The sequence below is a fragment of the Eumetopias jubatus genome, unplaced genomic scaffold (assembly GCF_037043125.1).
Source record: "Eumetopias jubatus isolate StellerSeaLion01/CBP00866 unplaced genomic scaffold, mEumJub1_p1.0 scaffold_14, whole genome shotgun sequence".
NCBI lineage: Eukaryota > Metazoa > Chordata > Mammalia > Carnivora > Otariidae > Eumetopias > Eumetopias jubatus.
In genome coordinates this window covers 45,955,966-45,979,751 of record NW_028274820.1, presented here as the reverse complement: position 1 = coordinate 45,979,751, position 23,786 = coordinate 45,955,966, and the positions used below count along the sequence as shown (strand labels likewise).

At 36.4% G+C, this 23,786-nt stretch overlaps 1 protein-coding gene across 3 annotated transcripts in view; it reads left to right on the top strand.

Moving 5' to 3' along the window:
* Positions 1-23,786, top strand: part of THSD7A (thrombospondin type 1 domain containing 7A) — a 425,464-nt gene that overhangs the window by 319,015 nt on the left and 82,663 nt on the right. For all 3 annotated transcript variants that reach the window (XM_088018343.1, XM_028119633.2, XM_088018342.1), the window contains 2 exons: positions 10,629-10,823; positions 20,118-20,352. In XM_088018343.1, the coding sequence (XP_087874469.1) occupies positions 10,629-10,823; positions 20,118-20,352 (430 nt within the window). The remainder of the gene's footprint in view (positions 1-10,628; positions 10,824-20,117; positions 20,353-23,786) is intronic.

Here is a 23,786-nt window from a genome sequence, read left to right as displayed (position 1 = left end):
CTACATTTTTTACTGCTTTTCTTCCTCATTTCCAATTCAGCTTTCATTCCCTCAAAATTCTGTTCAAATTTCACTGCCTTCACAATGTGTCCCTTTATCAACTGTGCCATGTCTAATCATCCCATCAATCCACAGTCTCTATTGGTAACCAAAATTTTACACTATGATTATTGGTGCATATTTTCATGAGATAAACATAGTATCTCTAAGTCATATGTGCTCCTGGCAAGATTCCAAAGTCCAAATATATGTCTACTTACATTGTTTTCCTTATTCGTAATTTTGTCATTACTCTGTAGACTTACTTGTATATTGTGATCTTTAAATAACTACCTATAGAATGACTATACTTTCTTCTTGTTTAGGTGAGTATATAAGAGATCCCAAAATGTAGGAGTGCAGAAAGAGAGGTGGTAAAAAATTATTTAAATGAGAAAATTTACAAATTGAAATTGATTTTTAACCTAGGCCTAAAAAGTTGATAAATGTGCCATCATCCTTTTCTAGGCAATAAGGTCTTCTGAGGCTGGTCTTACTGCAAATATCCCCAGAGCACGGTAAATGGACTTGTTAGATAAAGTATGTCAAATGAGGGCAGTTGGCGGAATATCTTAAAACACAAAGGACACAAAGCCATGCTTGATCTGGAGAGCTACAGGGAGTCATTTGGAGGTATAATGTAGTCACAGCAGTGTGGCTGGCAGACTATTTGGCTGATAATTTGCAGGACAGATTGGAAATGTAAGACTCTCTCAGAGAAATATCTGAAACCAAGACCTGGGCAAGGGGGGGAATAAAACTAAAGGGAAAGCCTTTCCAAGAGCCCTCATTCAGAGAAAGTCCTGCAAGGTTCCATGAGGACCTGACTGGAATAGAACCCACAAGACGCCTTAGTGTGATGGAGGATGAGCCTGGAGAGATCAAAACAGGAGTTGTATTTCATCATAGAGCAAATGGAATTCTATCGAAATACTTGATGTGGAACTATCTATTTACATAAGCTTTTAAAGTTAAATGAATTGCGTCTGGGTGGCTCAGTTGGCTGTGCGGCCAACTCTTGATTTCGGTTCAGGTCATGATCTCAGAATCCTGGAATCAAGCCCCATGTTGGCTATGCTCAGTGGGCAGTATGCTTGAGGATTTCTCTCCCTTTCCTTCTGCCCTGCTCCCACTCTTTCTCTCTCTCTAAAATAAATAAATAAATCTTTTAAAAAAATAAAGTTAAATTAATTAAACCAATAGATTATAATAAATGTGACTATTTTGTTGATTGTATTCATAACTCTTCAAAATGACCGTATCATATAATTTATTTCATTTAGAAGCATAATTACTTTCATTTAGTACTGTAATGTAGTTCAGTGTAACCTCATCATAGCACTTCCAGAAGCAGCCTTTTTTTCTTCTTGTCTAGAAGACGCTGACTGAAAGTAGTTGGGTGCAGCTGTTTAACTCACAGTTTTTCAGAGTCAAAGTAAATGATTTAATCCAGAGAAAGGGAACTAAAGAAGGATTATAGGATGCCACATGCCTTGGTACTTCTGCTTATCAATGTAAGCTCAATATTCTGTAGTATAGCTTTTAATTAAAAATTTCATTGAGTCCCAAAAGTATTTATAACACAACGCTAAATAATTTTCAAATAAAGGACAAATAAAACTTTGTTTAATCTCAAATAATGCCTGGGATAAAGTTATTATTTGAATTTTCTGGATTTTCCATAATGCTTTTAAAAACATGAGTCACTTCACTTTTTAGTCACTGAAAATAAAGCCAGGTAGTCTGGGACTTTCAGGCGATCAAACAAATAGATAATAGGAAAGGGCATAAAAATGAAGTATTATTTTCAGTTAAATGAAGTTAAGTAATTATGTCTCACATCTTTATTCCAAATCACATGTGCTTTCAGTTATATGCATAACATATTACACAGATAGAAAACATGCCTAAAACTGTGCCATGATGGGGCGCCTGGGTGGCTCAGTTGGTTAAGCATCAGACTCTTGATTTTGGCTCAGGTCACGATCTCAGGGTTGTGAGATCAAGCCCCATGTCAGGCTCCATACCCAGTAAGGAGCCTGCTTGGGATTCTCTCTCCCCTCTCCCTCCTCTGCCCTACCTCTCTAAAAAAAAAAAAAAAAAAAAAAAAAAAAAAAGGTGCTATGATACTTGACATTAAATAGGGATGCAAGTCATGGGCCTTGATGTCAGACTTTGCAGAGTGTAAACATGCCCTTTTTTTCTGCCCAGCCCCAAGTGAAATCTTCAACCTAAGTTTTTAGGAAAGGAAGTCATGGATGTAGTGATTAGAGAGTTGTTTGCCTACATGTGCAGTTTAAACTAGGAGTACCTTAAATTCAGTGAAGCATAAAAATGCAGAGTTATGGTTGGGTTCAACCCTAAATCTTCATTATTTAATTATAACAAATCATGTTAGTTACCATACTTTGTTAGAATGGGCTTCATCTCAAAAATGAAATTGAAGGTTGCATTACTGACCACATTAGGACATGGAGTTGGAAGATGGAGTTTGCTGAGGAGAGGAAAGCATCTTTTTTTTTTTACCTCAGGGTTACCCAATTTGTTTCTCAGGACCACAAAGGAGTGAAAACACAGAGACTTGAGGTAACACAACAAAGGTGTCAGGGAAGAAAACAAAGTGGGAACATAAGAGCAACACTTACTGGGAATGGAAAGGTTTTGAAGAAGATGATGAAAAAGCAGAAAAATCCTGAAAATGATTATAATATGAAGACTTTATTCTAGACCATTACAATAGAAACTTAAATTAACTTCATGGAAACAAAAGACAGGAATGTTTTTTAAGTATTGGGTGAATTAGTGAGAAAGCAATAAAGGACATTAGGGGAGAGGTTGATCAGTGTGATGTGTTGAGCACATTGAGTTACTCCTGAGTTTGCAAATATTTTTCTCAGTGATTAGAGTAATCACTGAGTAAAGCACATTTCTATGTGCTACCAGTTGAAGAATTTGGAGACCTACCATCCTACAGAGACTGAGGTATCAGGGCCCTATCTCCTTTGATGTTTCCATGTCAAAGAAATGGTTCCCAACTCCTTGAGAAAGATATTTCCTGGGTTGTAAGACTGAGAAGAGACTAGGAGAAATTTACATAAATTTCAAAGGGACAGAAAAAGAATTTACAGTTTTAAGTTTTTTTTTTAAATGCTTTAAGAAAGGGGAGGTCAGGGGCCTAAAGACAGGAAGATACCTGTCAAGTTCAGTCAAGCTAAGGGTAATGTTAAGGCCATCTCAACCAGGTTCTAGTAAACGAACAGTTGGAAATATATAAACACAAGGGGCCTTTGCAGAAAAGCAAGGCATGTCCTGGGATTTCTAATGCAATTTTTTTCCTCATCCAACAAATATTTACTGCAAAATTCTTAAGTTCTGACAGTAACTGAACCAAGGACGTCAGCTATAAAGATAATTGAATGAGTCAAAATCTCTGGCCAGAGGGTTTTCATAGGCTAATGGAGATAAAGGTGAGTGGGTCAACAGACAATTATCAAAAGTCTTTAAAGTGATACGTCTGCAGTGTTGTGGGAACAGAGAATATAGAGCACAGCTCCACCTGGGGAATTTGAAAATCAGAGAAGGTTCACAGAAGAAGAAAACGTAGTCCTAAACAGTGCTTAGCAAGAGGGTGGGGCAACCAGACATGGAGAATAGTGTACACCAAATGGCAAGGAGTAAGAAAGCAGCATTTCAGTTCATAGAGAGGCAAATGGCTTTCTGTGGAGAGAATGTGGGGAAACCATGGGCAATGACAGACGATGAGGATTTCCTATATTCTAGTGAAGAATCCAGCCCTCAGCTAGTAGGTATTAAGGACCCTGTGATGCTTATATTTGCACTTTAGAAACACACTTTGGGGGTCAGGGTGGATGAGGGCTGCAGGAGAAATGGGAGATAGCAGGAAATGGGAGAAATGTGCACAATGGCCTGGAAGAAAACATGGGGTCAGGAGATAATACATTGAATAAATCAGATTCACTGCCTGGATGTCATAGCTGAGGGAGTTCAGGGATTAAAAATTATTGGGAAACTGCCCATTTAAGAAGAGATATGAAGCTTCTTTTCAAAAAGAGGAGGGAAGAAAGAGTTATAAGACTCAGTTCATGGGGCTTTTACTTCAGTAAGCTGAGAGTGATTCCAGACTTCTATATCTTACAGTTGTTATAAAGTTCAGATAGAGGGCGCCTGGGTGGCTCAGTTGGTTAAGCGACTGCCTTCGGCTCAAGTCATGATTCTGGAGTCCCGGGATCGAGTCCCACATCGGGCTTCCTGCTCAGCAGGGAGTCTGCTTCTCCCTCTGACCCTCTGACCCTCTGACCCTCTGACCCTCTGACCCTCTGACCCTCTTCCCTCTCGTGCTTTCTATCTCTCATTCTCTCTCTCTCTCTCTCAAATAAATAAATAAAATCTTTAAAAAAAAAATAAAGTTCAGATAGAATGGTTATACAAAAATGCTCTCTGGAAAGATCCAGGCAAATATGAGACTTGATTCTTTTCCCATCTCAATTCTTTTTTGAATTTATATTGGTTATCAATAAATAAGTAAATATATAAGAGACTTCTGCTATGAGAGTCAATATAAAATTTTAAGACAATTTCTGAAGAATGCAAAAGACCTCAACAACTCAATAATAGTTCTCAGGATTGCTATAGAGTTTGTTTAGGTCTGGCAAGGGCAATCTGTCCCAAAAATATAATACTAGAGGTTTTCTAAATAGTGTGCTTTTTAAAAATCTTGGCTCTGTATCTGGTTTCTCTCTGCTTTAATTTCTCCTTTCTGTTTACTCCCCTCTCAATTCCATTACACTGATGCACTTCAATTCTTCGATGCCTTCTGGAGGTACATAGCACATAGTACTACTGTGACTGTTAAAAATCACCCACAGCAATCTGCACATTTCTATGATTAAAAAGAAATTAGAACAATGCAAGGGGGGCACCTGGGTGGCTCAGTTGTTAAGTGTCTGCCTTCGGCTCAGGTCATGATCCCAGGGTCCTCAGATCGAGCCCCGCATCCGGCTCCCTGCTCCCTGGGAAGCCTGCTTCTTCCTCTCCGACTCCCTCTGCTTGTGTTCCCTCTCTTGCTGTGTCTCTCTCTGTCAAATAAATAAATAAAATCTTAAAAAAAAAAAGAAGAGTGCAAGGAACATTTAGGGAATAGGGCTAAGCATGTATATCCCTGACATTAAAATACAATTAATTATATTTTACTGTATTAATGTTGTGTTCTTTGCTCCTCTCCTAAGCTATAAAAACCTTGAAACTATAAAAACCTTCATAAACCAAGATTTATCTTTTATATTACACTTAAGCTCCAGTACAATGAATGCAATAAACTTTCAGCATATACTTTTACCAAGAAAAAAGAAGTCTATCCTCTGATCTCATTTCTCATTTTGTTTTATTTTTATGGAAATTGTCATGAATTTTTAGTGTAATTACTTCAAACAGATGTTCAATTCTCTTTTCCTGATAATAGGAAACACAGTAGAGTGAAAGGAGATATTTTGGAAGAGTTCATGAAAGAGTTTGGTGAAGTTCATGGAATAGACCAAACAAGGGGAAATAGGGGGGGTTACTTTAAAGATGTCAAAATACATGTTTAAATTGATTAAATGATGAATTATTAATGTATTTTTAAAAGTTTATTTATGAAGACAGAGATTGGAAGACACCAACCTAAACATTCAAATCTTGTTTTGAGTTCATAAAAATAAATAAACCCAAGCATTTTCATTTTATTTCTTAACCTTTTATATAGGGTATCACAAACAAGTTTAAGCCAGATATGCTTTAGTTAAGGCTTCACAGTAAGACAGAAGTTGTAATATGTAGACAATGGTTCATTCATTTCTTTCTGTGTTACATGTTTCATGTAAAATGTACATTTTTGTAGGTTTGTTTAAGAGGCCTAGAGCTTTATGGGGGGAAAATACAAGTCATATAAATATAAAGCAGTCCTTTGAAAATTTTATGTTGGAACACGTATGCCAAAAAAATATAGTATATTTAATATACAATGGCAAGTGTGCAGATTCTAAATGCTTATGACATCATGTTCAGGATCAAGCTAAGAAATTGTCCTCAGAAAGACTAAAGAAAGAAAAACAGGTTAGATTGGTCTGTACCTAAATGAGCTGTAGAACCACATCATTCAAAATAATGATAATCAGATTTATCTGCCCAGATTTATTTGGATGCACATAGGGATAATCTAAGTCTCAAAAGGTTCTATAATAGGGGACATATGATAGTTGAAAATGTCCTAACAGTGGATAATGGATATGGAAAAATGGAATTTCCAAATGCTCAGCAGCAAAATTTTCATTCCTTGATATGGAAAGACTATAAATTAACCTGATATTTGGATATGTACATGTTTAATTTACTACCATACATTCTCTGAAATAATGGCATGCAAAACAGTTCTTATCTAATTAAAATAGTGTTTATCAATCAAAAACAAGTTTTAATGTAAAGAAGACGGATGAAATTATTTTCTAAAGCACTTTTAGGTAAAGACTTTATTTCCAGGGTCACTTTTTATATTAAAAATAAGATAGAAGTTGCACTCATAGGAAATGGTTGAAAATCACAAATTATGGAATTACCTGTGATAGCCATAAACCCAGCTTTTCTTTCTCCCCTAATGTTTCCCTGATGACTTGTGCCTGGAGTGCTCCTGGACATTTAGCTTAAAAGAGCACACTGCCTAAGGGTTCCAGTTAGTGGTCAGTGACTTGAGTTGATTAAAGCACCCATTGAAAGCAAAGTCAGAGATCTAAACAATTTCATATTTTCATAGATCCATTGCCATTTTTTTCAGTGGCTATAAGCAAAAATATGTAACCTTGGACATGTCAACATGCATACTCTTTTTATTTGAGACAGTATATGGCCACCACTATGCTTTGCTGTGTCTGAGAAATAACTAGGAGTGCCAGTTTCTGGACTTCTTTGTAGACAAAGTCTCATCCATTATTAACTCCCTTGGCATCTGGAGTTTTCCCTACCACCATGCCAGTTAAAAGTAGATTGGGAATTGGTTAAAACTCAGTTCAAATCTCTCCTTCTTTAGTTAAACTTCTGCTCTTTGAGACAGTAAACTTGTTGTGCTTCAGTTTCCTTTAAAGTAAAAATTAGATGTTAGTACCCGTGTCAGAAGGTTGTTGTGAAAGGTACAAACTTCCAGTTATAAAATAAATGAGTCATGGGGATGTAATGTAGAGCATGGTGACTCTAGTTGATAATTCTGTAATGCATATTTGAACGTTGCTAAGAGTAGATTTTAAAAGTCTTTATCACTTAAAAAAATTATAAGTGTATATGGAGACAGATGTTAATTAGACTCATGATTATTTTACAATATATACAAATATCAAAGCCTTACATTGTATACCTGAAACTAATATAATGTTATATGTCAATTATACCTCAAAAAAAATGTGGTGACAATTAGCTGAGATGATGTATGCAATATTCATAGCCCAGTGCTTGACAAAAGATGGGCAATCAGTAACTACTCACTGAATGTTTTCATTTAAGTATACCCTGTATCAAAGAGAAGTCTAGAGGGAAGTCCCACAGAGAAACGACTGATGTTAGGTATGAAATCCAGATGAATCTGTAGCTACTCATTCAAGAAGCAGTCTGGTCCTATTCAAAACACAAGAGAAGAAAGGCAGAAAAATTCTAGAGCAATGTTTCTCAGATTTTTATGTGCACATAGATCACCTGGGGATCTTTATAAAATGCAAATAATGATTTAGTGGATGAGGTCTGAGAGACTGCATTTCTAGCAAACTCCAGGGGGTGCATATGCTGCCTGCCCCCTGAATACACATTAACAAAGTCCTAGAGCACTTGAGTGCATGGCAATTTAAGAAATACTGTACTTAAATACATATTTGTCTAATCCAGCATTCTGTTTCTGATACAACAGGTTAAAATTAATCAATTCATCTGTTCATTTAGCAAAAGATTATTTAGTGTCTGTATTTATTATTTAGTGCCTGTATTATGTACCAGGCACTGTTTTAGGCTTTAAATATAAAATAATAAGAGAGATAAAGATCATGCCCGCATTGGGTTTTTAATCTAGTGGTAGGGTTAGAAGGTAAACTTGTGAACAGTTCATTAAAATAGTTTCCAGTGGTGATTAAAGCTATAATGAAAATAAAATGCAGTTACTGTGAGATTGTGTATGGTCAATTAAGCCTCCTCTAGGAAGGAGACAATTGAACTGAAACCTGAGTCTGTCATGAGATCTGAAATTTTTAAACAAAAATGAAGAGAGAATGCCAAGTCCCTGAGGCAGTGATGAGCTCAGTCTGTAGGAGAAAAGGGGAAAAAAGCATCCTGGCTAGAACATAATGCCATTATTTGGATGCAAGACAATGATGAGCAATCAGGAGCAATCAGGGGCAGGGGCTTACCTGGCAAAGTTTGGAGGAGTGCAGTAAGGGCTGAAATCTAAGGGAAGTTAGAGGTTGGATCCAAGGTGGGTTTTAATAGCTCCACAGAGGATTAAGATGTACGCTAGAAGGAATGTGCCTACAGGAAAATACACCGGGCTAAGCAGAACAAGACGAATGAAAAGAGCTAACATAAGGTATGGGACACAGGTTGAAAAAAAAATAAGAACTCCTAAAGCAAGAAAGGTTGAAATTGTACATCCCTTAACTTTACACTACAAGAAAGAGAAATATGCCACTTGTGCTCTGAAAAATAATTTTATAATAGCACCCATGTAGCACACTTTCATTTGCTGCAGATTGAATTAAATTTTTCTGAGTAGAAATGATTAAGTAACTGTGAGAAGAAATAAAACTGTAATTCCTGGTTGATTATAGGCTATAGCCCCAAACTTGCCTTACTTTTCACAGGATATTAGAAACGAAAGTGAAAGAGAGTAGATAGAACATTAAAAGTAGCAATGAAGAAAATAAGACATATGCAAGTCCCCTCTTGCACTCAGAAAAAAGTTTGGTAGGAAAAGGAGTCATCATTATTATGTAAATTGTAAAATATTAAATACTTGTGCTATAATGATTTTTGTACTCTACCTTCTACAATCTATCTTCATATTGTTTTACTGGGTTGTAAGCCCAACCCTAAAGCCAATAAAAGCAGAATTAAAGTGATCCCACAGATCACAATAACTAAAGATTGAATGATATAATGATGAGTCCATTGTCATTTCGGGGAGTCTTACTGACTAGAGAGCAAATCTAATCATTTAAAGCCTTGCAAACTGGAGGCTTATTAATGTTCCACTTGACTTCCGAGTGTGTCTAATGATTTAAGGCCCTGCAAACTAGTAGCTATTAACCTGTTAGAGCATTTCCAATTGATTTCTGATTTTCTGTCTTGTTTTTCAAATATATGAATAAAAGACATTAACATGATGCTCCTAGCCTTCCGTCAGTGAAAAACATCTCTGAGTTGTTTTTCTAATAGCAATGAAGAGTAGCATAATTAGTCACTCTTTCTCACCTGAAAGTGTAACGGCCCAAGGCACACATCTGTGATACATTTTTGCAGAATTATGGTCATGTTTTGTGGCAAAATAGTAGATCAACTTTTGCTTGTGTGTGTACTGTGTTGCTCGGTTACACTGACATCATTGGCACCATACATTAACCAGCGAAACCATAGAGTTCATTTCATATTCTATTTTGGTCATTTATTTGTAATCCTTTTAGTTATCTTTGGCATTCATTAACCACAAAGACATTTTTTTGCTCATTGGCCTTTTGTATAATCTCATCGTATTCATTCAACAAATACTCAAGGAATGCCAATTTCTAGAGCTCTCCGGGCAAGGGAGGGAGTGGAGTGAGATGAAGCTGGGAAGAGAAACCAGAGCCAAGTCATTTGAGGTCTTGTAAACGTTTAAGAACTCTTATCTTTATCTTAAGAGCAACAGGAAACTACAGAAGAGTTTTAAGCGCTGGAGTGATACCATCTTCTGCCATTTGCTTACCTTGTCATTTTTCTCCCCCTCTCCCAGTGGGACCCCTTAAACAGTAGTTTTATATTGTTAGCCTATCGTTTACATATCTTGGCTATTTCCAACTAACAGAGTAATTGTTTGTGAAAGAAAAAAGGTTGCCAGTCATACAAAAATAAATTCTCTGGGAGACAGAGTTTGCAGAGATACCTGAGTTGGTTCATGAAAACATACGGTGCATGCTATAGATAGAGGTGTTATTTGTAAAAGATGACGTAAATGATGCATCTCCAATAATGCAATAAAAAGGGGAACATAATTCATTGATGCTCCTTATTGCAAGGTTAATATTATAAATATAAAAGTCACTAACTGGGCAACTATCTGTAGTAAAAAATACTTCCAGCACGGTGCTTGATCTACACACCTAAGCTTCTGATAATAAAAGAAGCTTCACTTAAGGATTTATATTTATTCCTCGTGTTCTTTTAACATCTGGCTGTAGTGGGCTTTGTTTTAGCTTTGTTTTTAACTAAGAACAAAATAACCTAATGTATTTTGGTGCCCATCTGTTTACAGTTGCTCATTTTACATTTATTTAAAAATGATGGATTGTTCGTGATGATGTCTTCCCCAGGAGAAGAAGTTGACAGACAGCTGTGCAGAGATGCCATCTTCCCCATTCCTGTTGCCTGTTATGCTCCGTGCCCAAAGGACTGTGTGCTCAGCATGTGGTCTGCATGGTCCTCCTGCTCACACACCTGCTCAGGGAAAACCACAGAAGGGAAACAGATACGGGCACGGTCCATTCTGGCCTATGCCGGTGAGGAAGGTAAGGTTGGTCACCAGCTTCAGAAGGGGATTTAGATTGCTTTCAGAAGTTGGCATGCTTTTTTCTTTTTTTTTTTTTTTTCTGGTCTTCTGTGGTTAAGGTGATGCTGTACAAAAAATCTACTTCCAGAATCCCAGCAATCCAAGGAAATTTAGTATCTGTTGACCTGTGGAGCAACTTTTCTTCCCCCAAATTAATCTTGAAAATAGATCTTTAATAAAAGATGAAACACTTTTAAAAGTAAACTTACTTTGCCTTTCCTCTCTCCTAAGAATTGTTTTCCAGTTTGAATGCTAAACCTGTGAAACAATATGTAAATGACTCCCAAAATTCCAGATGTCAGGTGTGATTATTTTTTCACTATTGCAGTAGTCAATTTTTCCCTTTGAAATCACATTCTGCATTCTCATAAATAGGCATATATGTTCAATAATAAAAGTGTTTGTTTTGTTTTTAAAGCAACACCAGCATGATTATTACTTGACTGAAAATTACATGGATTTTCTGCCATTCGTGTTTCTGAACATAGGCTCTGAGATCCAGAAGTCTCATATGTAGGTTGTGTTCATTTTCCAAGTATGCTGCTCATCCTAGTGGGGGAATAAAGCATGCTTTGCCATATATTCATACCTCACTTGTGTAAGCTTTATTGTGGAGAAATATAAGGCTCTTGGTAATTATCTCTCAAGCGTACATCCAAATGCTAATTTGGCCTCTGTGTGACTTGGTGATATGATGTCATACTTAATCTTGTCATTCTTGAGAATAACACAGGAGTAAGAAAAACAGAGAAGTCATCAAGTTCTATCACATTAAGGCATGTTCTGTCTCAAGAGTATAGGTGTATATTATTTAAACATTATCAAGCTGAATGACTTCTCATTCACATTTAGCGCTAATAAATAATGATTTATATTTGTAAAATGCATGTGTTTCTTTGTGTATATCCCCCAATAAGACATTGTGGAGGAGTTTTTAAGCCGCCAGTTTTATTTTTCTATTTATGAAACATTTTAGTGATAGAAACCTGATAGCGTTTTTATTTGGTCAAACTTGCTATCTGTGAATATAATAGCTATGCAAAAATGTAACCCCTTTGGTCTTAAGACGTGAGAGAAAAATTTAGCATACTTGACACAGTCAACCTATAGGAAAATTTAGAATTTTCTTTAAAGTGTCCAGAAACCTTTTTCCGGTCACCTTAATATAAATTTAACCATTTGCTACCCCCCGAAAAGTATATCCTGGAACCAAATAAAAAGAAAATAGAACCTTTTAGAAAGTTACATTCCTCGTCTTGTCAAACAATAACTCTAACCTTGTATGGATTATATTCAGACTTCAAACTCTATCAGCTCAGATTATGTCTTGGACTTCATTAAAATTAGATCTGTGGTCACCCTGCTTCCTATAAATCTATTATACTCTGTAGACACTTACTGTGTGACTAGTAATGAGTGACTTTTCGCCCTGTGAGTCACATGGCAGAGATTTTGCCATGCTTGCAGAACTTACCAGATCATTATTTCTATAGACATGATGCTTCACTCTGAAAGGTCATGAAATGCTTTAAAGGCAGAAATTTATGATTGCTCTTTGATATGTATCATCCACTTAGTTTAAAAGGGTGAGTCTTCAATAATTTTTAATTAAGTCTAGTAGCTGCATCATAAGCAGGCCGTGCTGGAAAATTATAGATGTTTATATAGTAAATCATAAAGGCATGAATTCAAAACATAATTTTGAAGGGAAACCATACAGGAAGCTGTCAGTGGAGAATCCGATGCTGCTTGTCTCTGTTAATAACAGTTACAAAAACTGGTATAATTATATGAGATATTTAAAGAGGAATCTGCCCTTCAAACACTATTTAGTACCTATTATTCGCCGGACACTGGAACATTATATCTTTCACAAAACAAGTCTCCTAATTTTGAGCTATTTTTAAAATTAAAAACTTTGTTTGCAGGAAGTTTTAAAATTTACTTCCCTGCTAATTAGATAACACTTTATAATTCTACACAAAAGTAGGTCTTTCTATTTTTCCCCAAGAATTAATGTTTTGTATGTGTCGAATGTGTTCTAAATTTTCTAAATTAAGAAATTACTGTGATAACCTTAAGGGAAAAGGTCACATTATTAAAATTACATGTTGAGTGTTTAGACATACAGTTTTCTGGTGAAATAAGTTGCAAATTCACATGCAAAGTATTAATCTGGACTTACAAAATCAATGCTGCTTCACATAATAAAAGATTAACTTTTATTTATCTCAGTCATAACTTCACTGTTGAACATTATACTGAAGATTATATAACCTCTTGTATTAATAAGAGCATATCAAGTTGTTTTGTAGTAACAAACTGCTCAGAAGCTCAAAATCTTAAAAGAAAAATTACTCCTTCCTTATGGGAATTTTGCCATGGTGTTGGGTAACTTTCCAAGGCAGTCTGCTCTCCACAAAATGTCTCAGCATGCCCCTCTGTACGAAGACCTACCCCCCAGTGCCAGTGGAAGAAGGTAGTTGGAGGGTCTGTCTGCTGACTTCAAAGCCTCAGCATTAAGCTCTTCCATACAGAAGTGACTTAATGTCCTTTCTACTGACATTTCATTGGCAAAGCAAATCATACAGTCATGCCTTGAAGTTGAACCTGACTTCAGTCATGGCATGGGGTGGGGAAAATATAATCCTAGTGTGCTGGAGAAAGGAGTGCCAGCTCCTGGTCTTACCCCTGATTTACTTAGTCTTCTTATGGTATGTGTGTCTGCCATGTGCGTGTCTCCATCTGTCTCTGTCTACATCCATAGATATATGGTAAAGGACTATTCTCTATGCCCCCAATTCAGGAGATAAACCAAGCTTCTCCACTGTTGAAATGTTATGACTTTTATCGATTATTTCTTTGTTCCTGCTACACGAATGATAGGATACAGATAACACATCCTGTTCCCCATGCTATAGTTCTTTCTCTTCCTTTCCCTTTCCTTCCCTTCCCTTTCTCTCTAGGCTCTTGCTCTCTGCTCCTGAACAATTTTATCTAAAAAGTCATTAGGTGGAGTCAAGCAGTTGAGCATCTGTCTCAGCAGGTAGGGGGGCTTCAGTGGTTCAGAGTGGGTTATCAGAGCCCACAATAAAAATGCCAAAATAATATTAATGACAGATTATAACCCATTACATAAAATAGGAAACAATGGATCCATATTTGATATAAATAGATGTATTAATTGAACATCTAACCAAGAGCGTTTTATTTAGTCTCGAGTATCTCTCTCATGGAGAAGTTAGACACCATCTTAATCCAAGGATCAAAATTTAAATTGTTGGTAATGGAGCAAATAAAAATTATGTGTTCCTGGTGTGATGCAATGATAAATTGGCATCAAGTCTGTGACATCCCTGTCAAAGATGCATATTGTAGAATGTAATCATGAGGAAACATCCTAATTGAAAAACATTGAAAAATAATAACTGGTCTTTAATATCACAAAGAGCAAGGAGCACTTAATCATGAAAATTAAGGAAAGATTGAGGAACTATTCCAGACTGAAGGAGATTACCAAAACATGATATTTAAATGTAACACCTGATTCTGAACTAGAGTCTTTCACTAAAAAAAGGTTATTTTGGAACAGTTGGAAAATTTGAATAGGTATGAGGATTAGATGGTAATAATGTATCATTGTTTGTTTCCTAATTTCCTGATCTTGAATATTGAATGTGTTTATGTGTAGGAAAATGCCCTTGACTATAGGAAATAAACACTTAAGTATTTAGGGTGGTAGGGCATCATTTCAACAACTTTGTCCAAATGATCCAGGGAGGAAAATATTGATAATATACTTTCAGTTTTCTTGTAATTTTGAGCTTGGTTCAAAATTAAAACATAAAAAATTAATAAAAACAATTTGAATATAATTGTTTTTCATGCAGTCTTGAGGAACACTTTATAACCTATGATTAGCAATACACAAAAATTATCACATAATGATTCTTATCCAAATGTCATTTGGAAAGCAAATACAAACGGTAGCAACTAGAGATAGTTAATATACTGAAGAAAGTAAAAATATTTCTTTTCGGGCGCCTGGGTGGCTCAGTTGGTTAAGCGACTGCCTTCGGTTCAGGTCATGATCCCGGAGTCTCGGAATCGAGTCCCACATCGGGCTGCCTGCTCGGCGGGGAGTCTGCTTCTCCCTCTGACCCTCTTCCCTCTTATGCTCTCTATCTCTCATTCTCTCTCTCTCTCAAATAAATAAATAAAATCTTTAAAAAAAATTTCTTTTCAACTTAAAAAAACAAAATGTGTGTGTGTGTGTGTGTGTGTGTGTGTGTGTGTGTAGTTAAATAAAATTGGTATTTCACTTTTTGACATTGTGTGATACCTCGAGGTAAAAATCTTCCTTGTTTTGGGTAAACTGTAGCGTGGGTCCCAAAAGCTACTTTAAAATTATTTGAGGAGGAGGATGCAGAGTTCATGTCAAGATTTTTGTGGAGTTTTCCATAGCCTCTGAGACTCACAAGACCATCCAGGCCCTCAGTGCGTGCTGGTTTGCTGGCTGCAAAGAGGTGGCTGAAGTGTATGACCAGGAGCATTTTCATAACAGTGACCTTTCTGTGTGACCTTGACCTATTCCCTGGACTTGCACTTGCTCCTTGTTTCTTTTGGGTTTTATAGAATGATTCATTAGTGTCTCAGGCCTAACCACCCAGTGTGGGGATAAAGGTGCAGATGTTATTCGCCCTGAAAAAAAAAAATTGGGAAGATCTGAAAGGAAGCAATCTTTTAACACTTCAGCCTGGCATAAATTTAATATAAAAAGTAGTATGTTGAATTTGAATAAGAAATTTAAAAGTTGGTGTTAGATTTAAAGCCTTCTGAATTTTTTGAAACCATGTTTAAAAAGAAAAAATGATTTTCAAAATGTTTCCACTGAGTATAATAACAATTTCATTACATAGTTAATTATCCTTACAGAGCAAGAAATGAGAGGATTTTTTTTGAAAGTTCAAAATGTTCTGATATTATAACTTCATTCAGCCAAATGTTAGTGCATCTTTACACCTGCTTTATAAATACAGAAATAGATGCAAACTGAAATAGAATTATGCCAATTTTTCTTCAAATAATTAGCAGTCTTCAAAAATTATATTTTAAAGTATAAAACATTGAGGAGAGGAATATTGGTATCTTAACTTTGGGTTTTCACAGCTAAAGGGTTTTAATCCTAAGAGCCGAGGAGCATTTTAATTCCTAGATGAATTTGAAGAATCCAGAATTCCCTATCTATGTATATACGCATGGGATTCTGCCTTCCAGGTAAAAGTACTGTCACTTCCTATCCTCCCATTCTTGACTTTGAAAAAGTAGTTCTGTTTCAGTCTGTCCCTGCATAACCACAACCACAATCTTCTGAGGTTCCCTGCGGCTAACATTCTTCCCTTCAGTTCCCCGAAATCGTGCCATTGCCTGTGTGCTTTTTGCCCAGGGGTGGTCTGCTGTCAAAGGGATCCAGGCTACAATAAGCAGGCAAAATTACAAGCATTTTAAAGCTGTAATTCATAGTACGCTAATAGCCACTCCTTAGCATGAGCCCCGTCCACTTTCTTATCCTTATTGCCTGTTACTTCTCTGTGTGAACTTGGTACTCCAGTGGACTGCATCAATAGTGCTAGTTCCCAACATCAGACCTGCCTGCATGCTTTAGCTTTTATTTGTGCCTCTGCTTAAGTAAAATGTTCGCTTTTTCTCTCTCTTCCCAGAATGCTGCTTTCAAAATCCTACTCCTTCGAAACTCACCTCAGTGCCTCCTGCTGAGGCATTTTTCAGTCGCCCCAAAACTCATGGAAACTTACACTTTTGAATCTCAATTATGCTACCTGTTTTAATGTGATTACTGTATTCCGCCTAAAATTATACCCATTTGTATGCTTGCCCACCCTACTACTTTTCCTCACTGCCTTAGAAGATCCTTGAGAACAGCAAAAACTATTTCTAACCCCTGTGGGTATCTGTCTCTTGAAGTATTGGACATAAACATTGCATACAATAGAACTCAATATATATGTATCCAATTAATGTTTTGAAAAAGGTTCTTTTATCTTTTCAATCTGCCATTTAAATTATAAGGACTTCAATGCCGGAACCAGAAACACCATAGCTCTGTTCAAATGTATGTTAACACAGCTTTTATAGGCTGGATGTGGGGAGGAAAAGTCACTTTTTCATTTTTATAAGAGAAGTTTCACATATAATAGTTGGTATTTTTATATAAGCAGGGACATTTATTTATACAGTAGAATTTCATCGAAGTATTATAAAGTCTTTCCACTTGACGGAATGATAGAAAGCCTATATAGTCACATTAGTATGAAGCATATATTTTTATGTGTCTGAGGATTTTTTTAAAATACCACTTATCACTAATTTTGTCATAGGTGACATTTTATAATTTCCCCAGTCCTATGGAAATATTCTCACATGTCTGGAATTAGATCTTCCCATAAATAATAAATAAATTCAATATTATATCTATCAATTTTTCTACCATAAAATTATTCCCAAAACAACAGGCCGATGCTGCAGTGACTGATTCCCCCAAGCCATGCTTTCGAAATTGCCATATCGTTGTTATAATTAAGACCACACTGGGGCTTATCTGTACGAGTATCTTGACATCAGACCAAAACTGCTGATGTGGTTTTAATGAGGATTGGGGCAAGAAAATAAATAGCCTTTATGTCTGTAAACTTAACAGCCATCTTGCTGTTCCTTGACACATTACGCTGATGTTGTAGAAGTTTTTCTCCTATCAGATCTTCCAAAACCAGCGAGTCAATTCCAATGTCAAAAACAATTCAAAGGTTTTAGAATCACATTTTAAACAGTATACATACGCCCACAGTGAAAATGAGGTAAATAAATGCTTTTTTCATAAAAGACCAATAATTATACTATTAAATATAAAGGTATGGTTAAAAGGGTTACATAAAATGTATATATTTAATGTCTGTAATTAGGTGTTTGTCTTAGAGATAAGATTGGATGAATCTAGAGCCTCAGGGAATGGGTTATGAGAGTGCTCATTTACTTCTCCCCGATCCAATTAGTATGTTTTAGAATCCATTCCTAGTCAAATCCTAAACTTTTCAGAGGCTGCCAGGGTCACTGAGCTGTGTGATGGAAGGCAGGCTATCATCTGTGACAGATGTTTTCACCATCATGAAACAGGGGACTTTAATGAAATGCTGCTTAATGCAGGTTATTCTGATGTTGATCCCATGTTCAACACTGTATAAATGATTCTGAATTGCAGTTAAATTCTCACAGACACTGCCTACCAATTTATTTGCTGAATTAGAGAGATGTACTTAATCATAAGTGAAGTGATAAATGAAGATCATCTCAGGGTATGGTTTTGTTTATGACTTTTACCCATATCTCAAATCTTGGGTCCATCTCCCATGTGAGGATCACTAGCTATTGAATCACCTTTTCTTATTTAACAACCAGGTATTTTCTTTTTTTCTTTTAGATTTTATTTATTTATTTGAGAGAAAGTAGAGGAAGGGGCAGAGGGAGAGAGAAAGAACCCTCAGGTAGACTCCCTGATGAGCACGGAGGCTGACTCGGGGCTCCAAGATCAGGGACCCCAAGATCATGACCTGAGCCAGAATCAAGAAGCAGCCACCCAACTGACAGGCACTCAGGTGCCCCAACAACCAAGTGTTTTCTGTTCTTAGATTCAAAAGGCTACTAGGTTCAAATAGATGAAATCGAAAAGCTACATAAATTCAAATAGATTAAATTATCAATAAAATAAACTATAAATTCCTCCTACTCAGTTTTAAACAATATAAAGCTTTGTATTTTTTTAATTGGCATTATAAATAGCATAGTGGTAAGAAACTGGGCTCCATAAATTCTGAGCTATTACCATTACATCATCTAAGTTGTATTGGCTCATCCACTTTATCATTTTTAACTTGTAAGGCAGTTTGGGGGTAAAAGGAGGTCCCCCCTACAAAGTACTTATAAGAGCTAGCACATAAAAAATGGTTCCATAATGACAACTTCACACCATATTCTATTGATTAAAAGATGTGTCCCTTTTTACCTTTTATCATCTCTAGTTATTGCATCTTAAAATGGATGCGTCTTAAAGCCACAGTAGCCAGACAGCAATGATAACTTCGCTGTCATTGCTAGTACCTGTTCCTGGTGGCAATAGTGATTCCATGATATTTCTGCCAAAAATAAACAAAAACAGCTAAGAAACAGTCCTCAGTTGCTTGCTGAAGTCTTTTGTTGACATCTTCTGGTGCAATTAAGAATCCACCAGCATCAAAACTTAGACATGGGTACCAGTATCCTGGAAGAAAGCCCCAGAGAGGATAGGGAGTATTAAAAAAAAAAAAAAAAAAAAAAAATCCTGCATCATCAACACTTTTGATACCAGAGGGATGACTCTGTATAGGAGGGCAAACTTTGATGAGTGTGGGTTAAAAAGTGGCTCAGAAGATTCAGACTCTGAATGTAAAGGAGATTTAGGAATGTCTTCCCTTTTAATGTGTACAATTGCGTGATATATTTTTTAAAACCATGTAAATAAATCCTACAAATCTATTTCAGTAAGCATACAGTAAAAATTAGGATTGATAAGGAAGCAATGTATCACAGTTTAACTTGTAGCCATTCCTCTTTCTTTGACACACAAAATGATAATATATCTTATGGCCAGTGACATCCTAGATTGGAAGAAACATGGTACTATTATTACTACATGGCTTTTCCAGTAGCACTGGAAGCACTGGAAGATCAGACAGCATCAGTTGATTTTAAACCCCTGTTTCTAATCACCCTAAAGCCTAATACATTAAAATACGCCTTACTTCAAACCATGTATTTAAGATTTTCAATTTGGGGGATAACATTTGAAAACACCCTGGGTTTTCTCCATCCACAGAATCTCAATCCCCATGTTCCCATTAGTCAGCAATCCCTAGGCTCCTTTTTACCTCATTTTCTGCTTCTTTGGAGGATAATGGCCTCTGTCTTTGAGGTCCTCCATAGTCCCCCAAAACAAATATGTATACTACGTAGCTTAAATTTTAAGCTGGAGGGTGCCAAATGATATAAGATAAATATGTAATTTGCCTTCCTAGCAGTGTGCTGGTCACACGGTATGTGCTACCACATGGCAGGTATCATTGTTATTGTTAATTCCAAAGAGGAAAGAATGGTAAGTTTCCTGCTGGCACCATATCTAACCCTCTTACGTTGTCCATTTTTACAGGTGGAGCTCAATGTCCAAATAGCAGTGCTTTGCAAGAGGTGCGCAGCTGTAATGAGCATCCCTGTACTGTGTACCACTGGCAAACTGGTCCCTGGGGCCAGTGCATCGAGGACACTTCAGTATCATCCTTCAACACAACCACAACTTGGAATGGGGAGGCCTCTTGCTCTGTTGGCATGCAGACAAGAAAAGTCATCTGTGTGCGGGTCAATGTGGGCCAAGTAGGACCCAAAAAGTAAGGGCTTTAGAATGAGAACAGTAAATCCTGTGGTCAGCCATGCAGGGGATTGGCTCAGGCTTCACTTGCTTCATGAAATGAAGCATTTTGATGTTTGTCACACCTGTCCTCAAGAGTAAGATTTGTTTGTTTTGAATGTCAGCCGCTGATAAAGTTGTAACAGTGTCAGAGTCTTGTACCTGGGATCTGTAAATTCTGTAGAAATACTTATGTGGTACCCACTTTCAGTTTTACAGTAGCACTCCCTCCTTTTATTAAGCTAGTGAGGCTGTGAAAGGAATGCTTGCTCTGGGCCTGGCTGATCAATAATGACAGTAAATGAAGTCCTAGCAGTGCTGGTCATCCATGACCTCCTATGTACCCGTAGGCTATCGAGTCTGCCAATCGAGTTTAATTGGACTCTAGCCTTCTATAATCTGCCTTTCATTTCCCCTAGAAAATACTATATCAAAAATACTGAGGCCAAACTTATTACATCTTTTAATGGTTACATGAATAAGCCATTTGCTTCCAAGAGAGAGCCTTGGGAAAGGATGAGTGTTATGATAAGTAGAAGAGCCATCAGTTTCTCACTGTGGTTACAAATAGTGTAATAACAAGGCAAATGATTTGCTAGAGGGGAGGACGAAAGAACCGGAGAGTTGGTATATTATATGTGCCCTGTGAGAAATATAAATGAAAACATGGCAGGGCATAACTGAGCTAATCAATTCTTCGAGAAAATTAATAAATCAACTCCAAAAACGTATTCCTTTAAGGGGGAAAAAAACCCTTTTATCTTTTGAGATATAGACAGCATAAATCTTTTAGAATTCAAATCTTCTTAGCCATGTGAAACATGGAAAGTCAAACCAGTCAGTTTTGCATTCGTGTAAAAACGGCCTCGTCATTTCCAAATACTAGGCCAGGTGCTTCAGTATTATGTGTGACCTTAAGCATGCTCCTGAACCGATTCTGGCCTTAGTTTTCAAAGATTATTGAAAGGATTTAATAAAAAAAATAATAATATAAGCACTCAATAAATCTGGGAGAGTATTATTTTCTCTTAAAAGTTTGAGATCCTTCCTAGTGTTTCAGGGAAATGATAATAATGTACCTGATGTATGGAAATGTTCAGGGGTTAAATAATAATCCCATTAGGAGTTGTTTTTATGTGGCCAGGGTTCCAGACATTAAGGATATTTTTCCCATACTTCATTTGATTATATAGTTTGAAATTCTGAAACATTAGAAAATATATGCCAGAAGACTTGAATAAATTGAGAAACTATTCCACATCCTTAATAGGTAGCCCCAAACCACTATTTTAATAGAAATAATGCTAAAGTTGTAAACAATGTAACACAGGAAGTTAATGTGCAGTGTATTAAAATTCCCTGGCAATAACAGCAGGGGGCTGAAGTGCCAAGTCCTGGAACATTCTGGGTCTTGCTGGGACAAGCATGAAGGTAGAAATATTCCCTGCAGAGGTTATAACCCGACCAACCTGGCACAGGATTGAGGGTTATTATGCTGAGCTGTTACAAGTGAGCTCGGTCTGTTCCTGATCCTCAGTTATCACCTACAAATACCGCTGTTGGTATTTTCCTCACTTATCCAAGTTACAGACTGTTTTTGCTAAGCAATAGGTATACATGTGTATAAACCTATGTGTGAAAGAGTCTGATGGATTAATGTCATTAAATCATTCAATAGGAAGGGTATCCTGAAGCCCTATGTCAAGCCACCACAATAATCCATTAAAAATTTTCTTTGCCCTTACAGCCTTTATTCAGTGACCTGGATACGTGTATAGATTTGTCAAATTAAATGGATTTACTTTGCCATTAAAGTTCTGAAAAATTAAGCAAATATTGTGAAACCAGAAGAAGGTGTTGTTACTGCCCTTATCCCTAAAAGCTAGGTTAAATTCAGTGAATGCTTTTCAGTGCTAGGCATTTGAAACAAAAATGCAAATAGAAACATTGTTTTAAACTCCTCTTAATAAAACAGATTACTGTGCAATGGTAAAATCAATGTTATTGATCTTATCTATCCTCTGAGTAACAAACTTCAACTCCTATCACATCTGTTTAATTTGACCTTGAATAAGATTTGGGGGGAAATCAATTCCTTGATTTAAACCACGAACACTAGACACAAACAGTACAAAGGAGAAAAGAAGCATGTTGACTGAACCAATTTCTTCACCAAAGGAAGTCTGAATTCATTTTATTGGATGTAATCTAGGCTGTATAATTTATCTTTGTGTGTTCATTTAACGGCTTTGTTGTTAGTAATTTTGTTCTCCACAGCTAGCCAACTATCTTGCTGTGGATATTTCTAAACTAAAACAGAATTTTGGAGGTTGTCAATGATAACATTGTAAATTCCATTGATTTATAAAGGACTAAAATTTGAAGAGCTTGCTATGAATGCTCTCCCATTATTAAAGTTGTAAAATTGCTTCATTGAAAAGGAGTGCCTCCAATAATAATAACTAATCAATAATTCCATAATTCCAAAAGAATTAACAGTATTATATGTGGGGTTTGCCATACAATGTTTCCAGGCTGAAAATACAGGTTAAATTATAATTCTAGTTATTTATAATTTCAGTTGTAACAATTCATAACTTCTGTGACTCACATCTAAATTTCTTTGTTGTCCTAGCAATTAGGAAAATCCAAGGTTATCCTCAACATAAACCAGGGAGGGTCGCCTGGGTGGCTCAGTCATTGAGCGTCTGATTTCGGCTCAGGTCTTGGGATCGAGACCCACATCAGGCTCCCTGCTCAGCGGGAAGCCTGCTTCTCCCTCTCCCACTCCCCCCTGCTTGTGTTCCCTCTCTTGCTGTCTCTCTCCCTCTCTCTCTCTCTCTGTCAAATTAATTAATTAATTAATTAAAATCTTTAATAGAATAGTAACTATTCTTTAAAAAAAAACATAAACCAGGGTGATTATTTCTTTTTGAAATCTTGAGTCCAATATATTTTTCAAATCCACTTCCAAATAAACTCTAGTGATACAGAGAGAGGAAAGCATGTATCTGTATAATTGAATAGAACATAATATTTATGTATGAGATGGAAACGTAGATAAATAAGTGTAATACAAGTTATATAAGAAGTGAAGTGTCAGCAAAGTGTTATAAAGAAATTATGGAAAGATTAATGATGTTGATTTTTTTTTCACTCATAGTTCAATTGTGAAAACCTGATTAATTTACTTGTTAAAAGACAATTTATCCTGACCTACAGAAAATTTGGCTTCTCCCGTGGGGAGTATTTTTAAATCCCATTTTTCACTAATTTGCCAAGTTATTCCAGCAACTAATAATACTAGTGGTTTGGTTTATTTCTTCACTGCCTCTTAGCTTCCTTGTCAGAGATTTATATGACCTCAAAAGAGAACTCCTTAGGAAGCAGAACAATAAGTTACTTTTAGTTATA